The 12,740-nt window shown below is 36.0% G+C and overlaps 2 protein-coding genes across 2 annotated transcripts; both read right to left on the bottom strand.

Moving 5' to 3' along the window:
* Nucleotides 1–1,151: 1,151 nt before the first annotated feature.
* Nucleotides 1,152–4,767, bottom strand: LOC144449405 (macrophage migration inhibitory factor-like). Its single transcript, XM_078139934.1, has 3 exons — nucleotides 4,549–4,767; nucleotides 3,441–3,613; nucleotides 1,152–2,571 (listed from the first exon to the last, which is right to left on the bottom strand). The coding sequence occupies exons 1-3, from the start codon at nucleotides 4,654–4,656 to the stop codon at nucleotides 2,499–2,501; spliced, it is 354 nt and encodes a 117-aa protein (XP_077996060.1). The 5' UTR covers nucleotides 4,657–4,767; the 3' UTR covers nucleotides 1,152–2,498.
* A 3,792-nt stretch (nucleotides 4,768–8,559) lies between these two features.
* LOC144449470 (macrophage migration inhibitory factor-like) lies at nucleotides 8,560–11,981 on the bottom strand. Its single transcript, XM_078140008.1, has 3 exons — nucleotides 11,784–11,981; nucleotides 10,644–10,816; nucleotides 8,560–9,028 (listed from the first exon to the last, which is right to left on the bottom strand). Exons 1-3 carry the CDS (start codon nucleotides 11,889–11,891, stop codon nucleotides 8,959–8,961), a joined length of 351 nt encoding a protein of 116 aa, XP_077996134.1. The 5' UTR covers nucleotides 11,892–11,981; the 3' UTR covers nucleotides 8,560–8,958.
* Nucleotides 11,982–12,740: the final 759 nt, after the last annotated feature.

Here is a 12,740-nt window from a genome sequence, read left to right as displayed (position 1 = left end):
TTCCCTATTGGGAATATATAAACTTATTGATGGCCCTTTTAGATCTGAAGGATGATTGCACTTTTGGGATCTCATATTTCCTTCTTATGTTGATGGACAGTTGTGTTACCACACATTATTATGACCATCAGATGCACTTCCTTTTGTACTATTTATTTCCCAGTTGGAAGGAGTAAAATTCTTGGGAAAGAATGCAGTTCCATGATTATGTTGTGTTTATAGGTAAGTGTTTGTTAAAGAACCTACGAAAAGCTATCTTACACACTGAAATTCTCTGAGAATATGATAGAGGATGTGTTTCTAATGTGAAATGTGCATTTGCTTTGTGTATATTCGTGACGAAAGTAGGTGAAATCTACCCCATGTTCCCCAGCCATTTTATCAATTTCCCAAACCCAATACTATCCCAATGCATAGGACAGTATGCAAGTTCTACATGATTCAACCCTAAAATCAGTAAAAACACTAGATGAAATATAAAAGAAAAATTTAAAATTATAATGTTAACATGTACCACATTGTGTTTGTGAAGCAACTTGATCTTTATTTTCAATTGGACAAATACATTACAGCATGTATATGGTTGCGTCAGTTCAGTAAGGGAAGGTCATATCTGCTATGCAATTGTATCTGCTATGTCCTTGCTGCACTGATGCACCAAATTATATATACATGTATGTATATATATATATATATATATATATATATATATATATATATATATATATATATATATATATATATATATATATATATATATATATATATATGTTGAGGGTAGAAGAAAATCAAGTTGGGTTTTTCGTCTCTACAAGCCTGTTTCGTGAGTAAATCACTCGTCAGGAGATGTTGATGTACATCAATGAGTGATTTACTCACGAAACAGGCTTGTAGAGACGAAAAACCCGACTTGATTTTCTTCTACCCTCAACATATATTCCGCTCTGCGTGCAGACGTATCGAGCACTGTACTACGGATAAATCTTACCACTGACTTCCTATATATATATATATATATATATATATATATATATATATATATATATATATATATATATATATATATATATATATATATATATATATATATATATATATATATATATATATATATATATATATATATATATATGTATTTACTGATGTGCTGAAGTTCTCCATACATCCCCACATTATGCTAGCAGAATATTTTGACTTGCCAATAAAAAAGTTGCAGCTGAAGTTTGTACAAATATATGATTTAAAAAACAGATTACTCAGTCGTACTAGTGGTACTTCAAGCAGCCTCTAGCAAATGCATAGGTTATGTAAAGTTGATTTCTACAATTTCTTGTCTATAAATCCAGTACTTTGTAATTGGTGTGCATCTTGAAGTACTTGCAGGTTATTTTTACAATAAAGAAATTACCATAAGGCCAAAAAATAAAAAGAATTGTTTCTGGTCAGGGTATGTTGTCTGAGGTGGTGTGACGATGCAAATTATTCTTTTAATTCTCAACAAATCTGTTGCTCAATCTACTACTTATGACAGTTAAAGTTCTTTTTATGTTAAGTACTTTAGAGCAATTGTGTATGTAGGGGCAGATGTCGTTTGTTTGTTAATGATTGACTCTACAGTTGTCTCCACTGAAGTAGCAATTAATGTAGGTAGGGTTATTTTTGTGTTTCAATGCAGACTGCATGGGCTGGACAAACACACACACAAAAAAGTTTGATGTGGGGGTATTTTAAGTGATGCGCATGCTGACCACAAACAATTCTTCTTTTTTTTGCGTAACTATACTGAATTACTGTAATAATAGTATATATCTTTAAAGTGCTTTGTATAAAAGATGTTGTGATCATAGCACTGAAAAAAACTATTACCCTGGCATAGACCTATATCAGGACAACAGCCCTATAACTCGAGTCCCTGGGGAGCATACAGTCCACTGCAGCCTCTATAAGCACTTAGGATTAAATCCTTCACATTGCAACCTCTATCCTACCAGGTCCCCAATTATACAGCTGGATTGCCTGGGATACAATCATGGTTCAAATCTTGCCCAAGGACTATTGACATATCAGGAACAGATGGTGGCAGCATGGCTGAAACCAGCAACTTGGTGACTCTAAACTCACTACCTTGACCATCAATCACATTGAATGATGTTTAAGAACAAAGTAGTCGTGTCTGTGCAATACACTGTTCCTACATGAATGCCTTAGTATTATAGTTAAACCCATCCCTACATGAATGCCCTGATATTGTCCCAGATATTGTAGTTAAATTAAACCAACCACTATGTGAATGCCCTGATATTATAGATAAAACCACCCCCTACATGAATGCCCTGATACAAAACCACCCCTACATAAATGCCCTGATATCATAATTAAAACCACTCCTATTACTACACTGATGAATTCCTTCATGGTGTATTATCATTCTTTACATAAATGCCTTGATAGTGTGCAATTCCTATATGAATGCCTTGCTAATGTTGTTGGAACCATTCCTACATGAATGCCTTGGTCGTGTAATTGTACCCAACATTTTCAGCATCCATATTTCGGAATTGCAGATACATCCTGTAGAAAAAAGAAGAATAGATTTGGGAATTCAAAAACATCATCTAGGTTTACAAGAAAGACTTACTTAAATGTTCACTATAGGATTCTAGGATCACGCAATGGCTTATTGATTGTTAGTTTGTCTTTGTTGAGCACACAGTTAATTCTCGATGCTGGATTTGTAGCTTGATGCACACACACACTCACACCATTGAACTTAATAGTGGTAATTTATGAGTAGAGATGTATACTGCCAATCTCTTCATCTTATGTATAGTGTTGTATGTCACCTATGTAAACACACAAGTTCTTATTTTATACATAGCTTCATTATCGTAAACCACAGCCTCTTTTACAGCACCGCGTAAGTATTATTTTTTGTTGCATCAGTGGAAAAATTAATACTCTCTCTGGCTTGTGAGTATGACATTTAGATGTTATACCCCAATATTTGTCTTCATTCAAGCAAGGAAAATATGAGAAACCTAAGGGGCTTTGTCACTACGAGTTGCTAGACGAGTAGTGACAATTAACCCTTAGGTCACAAATACTTTGAGGAAAAATATTGGAGAATAACATAATTATACCAGTGCAAGTAATAGCTAGGAAAAAATGGGAAAAGTAATGGTAATTTTGAACATTTTGACAATACTACTGCAAGTCACAAGTGACTACTAAAGAATCATTGTATATGTATAATTTGAGTTGATGGGATTTCTAGTCTCGGTTACCCAGACACTCATTTGGGGTGGTCTTGTAGGCAGAGCCCCCTGCGGCAAGAGTCTGGGTAACCGAGACTATGGGATTTTCAATAATTTTCACTTATGTATTTCTTGGCAATATTAATATTAAACATATTAAACAAAATGCGCCTCAAACATAATTACCTATCTCCAGGTATTCCTAGAGCGTCAGTTATGTATCGCATGATTCTCTCAGAGCACTCTTTATTTTTATCTCGTCCCAGTCTGCCAATACTGGATAATACCATAAAGGCACATGGATCACAAGTACCGGCATAAGACATGTGTTGATCAACATCCACATGGATCATGATATTCTGGATTCAATTGACATAAGAAAAACACCACAAAATTATCACATTGACTACAACTATGTGAGTGCTACATTCATATTATGAGGAAATTCATACATTTATACTGAGTAACGAAGGCTTTGTTAATGCACAAGCTTTTCAACTTTTTTAACATTACACTTTCAATCTCGGGATCGACAATCCTCATGATGAAGACAAAGTCCATAGTTACAACTGACCTCTAGGTGGCGCTATGATCAGCTCGAGGCTCAACCTGAACCATGGAGGTGTAACATGGACATGTAATGTCATTTGAAAGTCATTTGATCTACTATTACGTTATAAATGAATATTTTTGGTCAAAAAATGTACATTATATCACAAACGTTAAAAGAAGCTTGAAGGATGGATATCCATTGTACTATGGATGTACAACCCATCTTGAAAATAGTTTACTTTGTTAAGACAGGAGCATCGAGCAGAATATTAACTCATATAACTGTGCTCAACGAACGAATCAAATGTATTGAACTTTGAACTTGGGTAGATGTAGTAACGCAAAAAAATGTAGTCATTTTCTTATGTTTAATACGTATGGAAAACGAAAACCTCTAAATGTTATTAAACAAAATGCGCTACTAGTATCTCGATTAAAAATTTGATCTCTGGCGACATGCATAAACAGCGTCATGTCTCAACCAAGGCTACGCGCTACGCGTTCATGACAATTTTACATCTGGGTCAATGTTTTTGACAATATTTGTTTAGATCACTTTTAGATATGGCATATTATTAACCAACAAACAAGTATTAAGTCTTTGTCTGTGATTCACCCTATAACACAAATCTCAGCTTGTGAAACTGCAAACACAAGTTTCCCCATAACAAACATTGTATGTTTACCCATTACGCAGCTAAACGCACGGGTTGCTTTTAGTAAATTGATATAGGAGACTCACCTTTTCGGGTTTATCAAGCAACTCTGCAATTATCTTGCAGCAGTTAACATACAAGTCATCTGGAATTTTATCTTTCGACAGACTTGTAAATATCTGGAGGGTGGGCATGTTGAAGTCAACTGTGCTGATTGTCTTTACAATGTAATTGGGTGGTTGTACGTATGTACAAAGTGGTATGCACCAGTTTTATATGCACGATCGTTCACAATGGCACTGGATATCACAGGGATAATGCAAGGTCGGAGTCAGGGTCGGAGTGTCACGCACCTAGCCTCGAACACGGACTATATATAATGTTACAGAATGGTGTTATTTTTTTTGACTGATTATGGGCGACAATACAATAGCTGAAAGTGTTTGGTGGATAATTGAATGCATGGAAGTGGGTTCCGACAACATAGCAGGTTTGCGATTATTTGGACGTCATTAGTCACACGCATCCCTCTTGACATAGCAGTTAGATTTATTTAGAATGAATGTCAAGGTGTTGGCTGTCACCATGCATTGTCAAATTTTATTTCAATCACGAATTTTATGTATGTACGTTCATGGTCCTATAGGTTTGACTTACATCATAGACCCTCCACTGGTGGAGGGTCTATGCCTACATGTACATGCTCTCAGAGACCTCATTTTTTTTTCAGTATACGCGTTGGAAGAGAATTTTAAATTATCTTAAATAAAATTGTATCCGTTTATACCGATAGGGATAACAAACAAAATGTTTATCCCGAATAGGATACACACACACACACACACACACACACACACACACACACACACACACACACACACACACACACACACACACACACTTACACACACACATATGTATACATACATACATACATTTTAGTACTGTGGAAACAGGTTCAGTGTGTAATTACCATCAAGGATATATATATATATGCTCAGAGTGTCTGATGATCGCAATATGCGTGAAACTCCGAGTTACACCCAAGAAAGAGTTCCAGTACTACCAAAACTATTACGCTCTGCCACTGCGGTATAGAGCACTGTCTTAGCAGATTGATACTCACCGAGGTATATATATATATATATATATATATATATATATATATATATATATATATATATATATATATATATATATATATATATATATATATATATATATATATATATATATATATATATATATATATATATATATATATATATATAGGACCTGATTTAGATAGGTGTTTTATTTCTTTCCTTGACACTATTCTTGAGTTTCACTCTCAGACTCACTAGAGTCTGAAGATGTGAGGCAAGACTTGTCTTTCTTTCTATCTAAAACCAGTGAAATTAAACTATTTCCCTCCTCAGCATCATCAAATGCATCTATCTGTACTAAATATTGTAAAGCATTTAGATGTCTGCGTGGTGTTAAGTGTTTTTTCATCAGTGACTTTGCACTAACTTTGGTAGTTGCCTTCTGGCCGTATATGATCACTGTACAGTGTATTGAATACAATTCTGAATTTGCTGTCTTCATCATGAAGTCACAAATGCCTGACACTATAGGTTTAAATATGTATGGTTTTGGAACTGAAAGCATATTGATTACATCTAAGTATTCCACAACATTCTGAATTTCTTTGCACTTTCATGAAGTCACAAATGTCTTACATTTACATGTGTATTGGTAATGCATTTGGTGTAGGAAAGTGAAAGCTATATTTGTCAGACCTCAGTGTGCATAAAATCCTTAGTTTGCTAGCACTTCATGACATCACAAATGTCTGACATTAGATAGTTATTGTGTTATGAGTATAAATAGATATTTGAATACACTATGTAGGTGATGTGATGTCCTTAGATACTCCCCACAAATGTCCCCACTACAGTTTTTCACAAATCACGCATGTGAATGTGTGTTTACTCTGTGTCTGTGTTTCTGTGTATGTATCAGTGAATGACAGTTAAAACCACCACATCAAACGCCTAGGTATTAAGTGATGACTACTTATGGTGTCTAGTTGGGAAATAAACAAGATTATACCACATGTGTATGATTACATGTATGGTCAAAATGTTTTATTTTGTTTTGTTTTCTAAAAAACTTCCTCTACAACTACTATTAAAGTTGTTTGGGCTGAAATAGTAACATAATAGTAGTACCAAAAGAAATATTACAGTTGTGCTACAGTAACAAAAAAATTTGTACTCTTTTTAGTTATTGTAGGGGGCAGGATATTGCGCACTTTTTTTCTTTTTTTTCCTTTTTTTTTGGGGGGGGGGCCATGAAATTTTTATACTTTTGAAAGGGGGGGCTGTGAAATTTTGGTCACAGTGGATGGGGGGGCCAGGAAAAAAAACAAGTCAGAGATAATTTCTCCCCAGGCCCCCCCCCCTGCCGTAAATTCTGTCCGGTCCCTAAAGACGTAATGCCCGTAAATGCATATAAAGCTGCACATATATGAACTAATCCTGCACGCGTTTCGCTCAACACCGGAGGGACGACCCGTATGCAAGCAGGACTAGTTACTGTATTAAAACAACCTGCTGCCATGCCATGTCCGACTCTATCTCCTTACGCATCACGCCACCGAGTCGTGAAGCATGCCGTATACCTCAGACCACTATAGAGAAACCATTTCAAGTAATACCTTTATTCATAACTGTACTTTTTACATGGGCCGATCAATGTACAGATTGTCCCTAGAACCGAGTAGAAGAGAAAATAAATCCAGTCACAGCACGACGCAACACACGGCGTTCATGGTCAGACGTTCACGCGTTCAGAGTTGATATGATAGTGACACGCGTGTCAGAGCAGCTGTCTTGAAAGCAAATTATTCCTATGACATCATTCTGATTATCTCAGTGATGTTCCTTAAGATATGGTACATTGTTGAAGATCTATAAAGTTATGGACAATTTTGGATTCCCAACCTATCATGGAGGGTAGGGGTACCTACGAATTTGTAATAATTTTGTTATCTTGGGGGTGTTTTTGAGCTTAACTTTGGAGGATGGCAGATGTGTTTTTATAACTTTATAACATACAAGTAGAAACTTGTGAAATCAAAATTTTTAATAAAACATTGTACGGTAGGTAAAGAAATAGATTGAAATATGTCCAGAGTACATAAAAAATATTATTGTATCAAAGTGAATATTATAATATTTCACATGCATGCACACACACACACACACACACACACACATACACCGACAAATACAGTGACACACAAGCAAATGTCAAATGGAAAGGCATTTATCATGTTCTGTAACTGAAATTTTATTTCAACAAATTCTTCTCCCCCCCCAAAAAAAAAAAAATTTGCTGTCGACTATCTGATATCATTAGCTGTTTAACAGTACTGATTATTCACTTGATTTTAATATCTGTAATTTACTGAAAATTGATGAAGTACAACTGTTGTAATTAGGATTTCACAACCTTGTACAGGGTTGTAATGAGGATTTCACAACTTTGTACAGGGTTGTAATGAGGATTTCACAACTTTGTACAGGGTTGTAATGAGGATTTCACAACCTTGTACAGGGTTGTAATGAGGATTTCACAACTTTGTACAGGGTTGTAATGAGGATTTCACAACCTTGTACAGGGTTGTAATGAGGATTTCACAACCTTGTACAGGGTTGTAATGAGGATTTCACAACTTTGTACAGGGTTGTAATGAGGATTTCACAACCTTGTACAGGGTTGTAATGAGGATTTCACAACTTTGTACAGGGTTGTAATGAGGATTTCACAACCTTGTACAGGGTTGTAATGAGGATTTCACAACCTTGTACAGGGTTGTAATGAGGATTTCACAACTTTGTACAGGGTTGTAATGAGGATTTCACAACCTTGTACAGGATTGTAATGAGGATTTCACTACTTTGTACAGGGTTGTAATGAGGATTTCACAACTTTGTACAGGGTTGTAATGAGGATTTCACAACTTTGTACAGGGTTGTAATGAGGATTTCACAACCTTGTACAGGGTTGTAATGAGGATTTCACAACCTTGTACAGGGTTGTAATGAGGATTTCACAACCTTGTACAGGGTTGTAATGAGGATTTCACAACTTTGTACAGGGTTGTAATGAGGATTTTGCCATTTTACTCACCCTTGTATTTGTTTTAATGGTTTAGTATTTTTAATGTATATATTGTATATTTTTATCTCGACACTGTGTGAGAAGAGCCTTTGGCTCAACAGTCTATCGAGTTTAAATAAAGTCTAATAATAATAATAATAATAATAATAATTTCACAACCTTGTAAAACATGTAGCTGGATACTGTCATCTACAATGTTGGTACAACCACATGAATGTTTCACACAAGGTTGTAGCATTGCCTAATCTACATCATCATACATGAATGAACATTATACTACAGTATTTGCATATTCCATGGAGTGTTGAAACTGAAGTTGCAGAACCCTACGTGGCAAAGGTAGTCATGTTATGGCCGGCATTCTGTGCAGCCACATCAACAAAAGTAATATACATCCTACAAAAAAGAAATAAAAGATACATTGTTAAAACTTACCTTTAATTTAAAAAAAAAACATGTAATAAAATATATAAAATATAAAACTGTTTTAACCCATGCTATTAGGGACACAGAACAAACTCCAAGATTTGCAAAGTATGTCAAGGTTAAGAGTTATATTTGTTGGACATTTTGCACCTTCAATCTTTTTTTCTGTACTGCAAATCCCGGGGTGGGGGTGGGTGGGGGTGTTACCTCATGGAAAGGTATATGAGCGTGAGCTACCCACTTTTCCCATGAAAACATTCTCTACTTATGGATCAATTTTTTACCTGAAAATTCCCTACTCATCTTCTGGATACAACATGCACTTTTGTCTTGAATTTGTCTATAGTACACTGAGCTTTAACATGGTTTGCATGTGGAAAAATGACAAATCTACCTGGTGACCCTGTGTTATGTAAACAACTTGTCATTGTAATCACATCAATATAGACAGGTGTTAGTGTAAATTGTATAAAATGACAAAATACTTGTATCACCTTGTTGCAAGGTTCATTCACCTTGTTCATGGACTCTGGTTTCATGCTTTAGCAATTGTGAAAAGTCTACTCACACACTCTCAACATTTTATAGACGCAGGTTGAAGGAAGCAATATGTATTGATCGAAGGAATCCCACCCTGGGATGCACGCATGAAGATCCCAGATGTTTCTCTCAAGTTTATTTCATGTGTATCTTTTGAGATGTAGTCTAGTGCTTGACAACCATGTTTCAATTTTACACTACATTATCGTCCCACATAGTCTGGATGCCAATGTGGTCTCTAACTAAACCACGCCTGGTCAAAGTGCCACAATCAGTCCAAAAAGTTGTTCATCCAATCAGTGAACCCAAACTGTTACAGTGACCTAAATGTAAGCATCCTGAGCTGACAAATATACCATATTTGGTCATTACATAACTGCCCCAATAAACCCTAAGTTTGTGAGGGACTGCATTATTGATTAGAATTTTGTGATTGATTAACAAAGACATGATGGTAATGACTGTGTGGGTGGCTGTGGATGAATTTTGAATTGCATCTCGTGCATCTCAACTTCTAGTGTAACGACTTTGACTATACTGTGAGTGTAGGTGTAAATTGTAATGATACCATATTCTAGGAACCAGACTACTTCCTACAAATGTCTAGTCAATGTTGTTACTCTAGGCGTTAAATGTCATGGTGGGCAAAGAGCAAATGGCACATCTTAGTAGTAATCCATTACAAATTAGCAGGCTGCAGTCATCACTCATTAATATTCACTTGGTACAGCTGTGAACCGTAAAAACATAAAAACCGAACTCCACCTCCAGTACAAAATCACTTGGGGACACAATAACATCACCAAGTTTATATGAACGCTGTAGGGGGAGCACAGAATTCTGTAATGATATTGACTAGATGTAATGTGTGAAGATAATGTAGTTTAAAATCAGAAAACGGTCGTCAGGAACTAGACTATCCGAGATGTGACAAATACTAGTAGCCCATTGTAGTACACCCCTGTTGATGAGGTGTCAGTGAAAATTTGAGATTTGTATTCAAGAAATGTTTTGACTACTCTGAGAGTAGAATTTTTCATATTACCTTGCTGGTTTTATTCCTAAGGTACTCTGTAAATGCTCCATAACTGCCTTAGTGTGCCCCTTGTTGTCCTCAAGTCCTAGTTTGCCAATACAAGCAAGAGTAACACTGGCACATGCTTCAGTTGTCCCACCAAATGACATAATTTGATCCGGGATAATATGGACACAGTTGTACTGGAAGCGGATAACGAAAAGTAAAATTAAGGTACCACACATTCATTGTGTCACACTTTTTGACCACAGTATCAAAACTTTAGATCAGCCATTAAAAGGATAAACTGTGTAGAGACGATGTATGTTGTAACTTGTATAACCGGAACATAGACTTTTATTTATCAAAGCCTCGAGTTCGGCCTCACTCCAAAGTCAGAGGCAGGGGGAGATAGTCCCTGCTCGGTGATCGTTACAATCACAATAAGTCACGCATAGGAGATCAGCTTCCTAAGATATATATAGGTCATGCATAATTACGAGCGTCATTGAAATGAAACAAAGGCAACTAAACTTTAAACTTGAATGTCATCTCCAGTCATACGATATTAGAACCTGTTGTCTTGACATCCATGTGAAGTATTGCAATAAAAGATATTCATTTCTCTAACGAGGTGTTTGGCGAAGTGTATAAACCCATCGTCGCAAACCACGGCCTGTTTTACGGCAACGTTCTTAACGAGCCGCGCCCACTAGCCACTGTACTGGTTTTATTTCGAAGTATAGCGGAAGAAATAACACTTAACAGCTCTGGTTTGCGAGAATCCTGAATGGTATAAACCATGTCATGTCATGTCAGAACCTAAACACAGTAATTACAAAGTTATGACAACATAGTTTAAACTGGCTGCAGTAATTGTAGTTTTGTATTTATTTACAATGTAATTCTTTTTTATATTTTATTTTGTGACTCACTATTGCTCGTTTTACTGTTTGTTTTCTTACGGGGTTTGCAAAGAAAAACAAAACCGCTAACTACACTACTGCAGCAATTTGAAATATTCTGAACACGACGAAAATTAGTCCTGCTTGCAGACGGTGCACGCGTTTCGATGACTTACTCCGTCTGTAATCAGGACCAGACGAAAATAGAAATATGCATTATGCAGATAGTTTTGCCCAGACCAGACAATTCTTTTCACCCACTCACCTGTTTTGGCTTCCCTAGAATTTTGAACAGTAGGTCAGTTGTGGTCGTCAGAAAATCCTCTGGGATTTTGTCTTTAGGGACATTGGTGAATACTGTAAGGGTCGGCATTTTACCACGGGACTTTATCGATTATTTTAGCTAATATAAGAAACACACACTCTTGCGATCTTGCACAAGCTGAAACATTTGACAACCAGTAACAGCTGACGACTAATGACCTTAGTTGAACTTTACAGAACCTCACGCAACTGTCTCGTTGAGGGTGCTATCACAAAATTTATTTTGGCACACAACAATCATAGAACCCGTACTATACTCGAGCTCGATCGCGAGCATATTGCATACTATAGTACTGTTATAGTGGTTACTCACACAGGCACATGCATATACAAACCAATATCACAATGAGACTTTATGTATATTTCAAAGTGTCAATGCTTTATACTTGAATAAACCAATCTCCCCTATATGGTCATATATATCTCTTATAAGCTTATGTACCTACCTGAGTGTTCAATCAGAAAAAAATCAAAAGGAAATGTACGTATATACACATAGGGGCGTGTAATATGTAGACTTGTTGTTACTGTTACCACTACTGTTATTTCTTATTTTGATCTATCAGTAATATTTACTTTTGGGGCTACATTGGATGACGACAGTAAAATTTTTTGTCACATCATATCAGCAGTACATAAGCATAATATTACCCACAAGTTCATACATACATACATGCATGCATGCATACATACATACATACATACATACATACATACATACATACATGCATGCATGCATGCATGCATGCATGCATGCATACATACATACATACATACATACATACATACATACATACATACATACGTACGTACGTACGTACGTACGTACGTACGTACACACACACATACACATACATACATACATACATACATACATACATACATACATACATACATA

This window comes from Glandiceps talaboti, chromosome 18 (assembly GCF_964340395.1).
Source record: "Glandiceps talaboti chromosome 18, keGlaTala1.1, whole genome shotgun sequence".
NCBI classification, from domain to species: domain Eukaryota; kingdom Metazoa; phylum Hemichordata; class Enteropneusta; family Spengelidae; genus Glandiceps; species Glandiceps talaboti.
The sequence above is the reverse complement of the archived record's forward strand: the minus strand, read 5'-3'. Positions and strand labels throughout refer to the sequence as shown.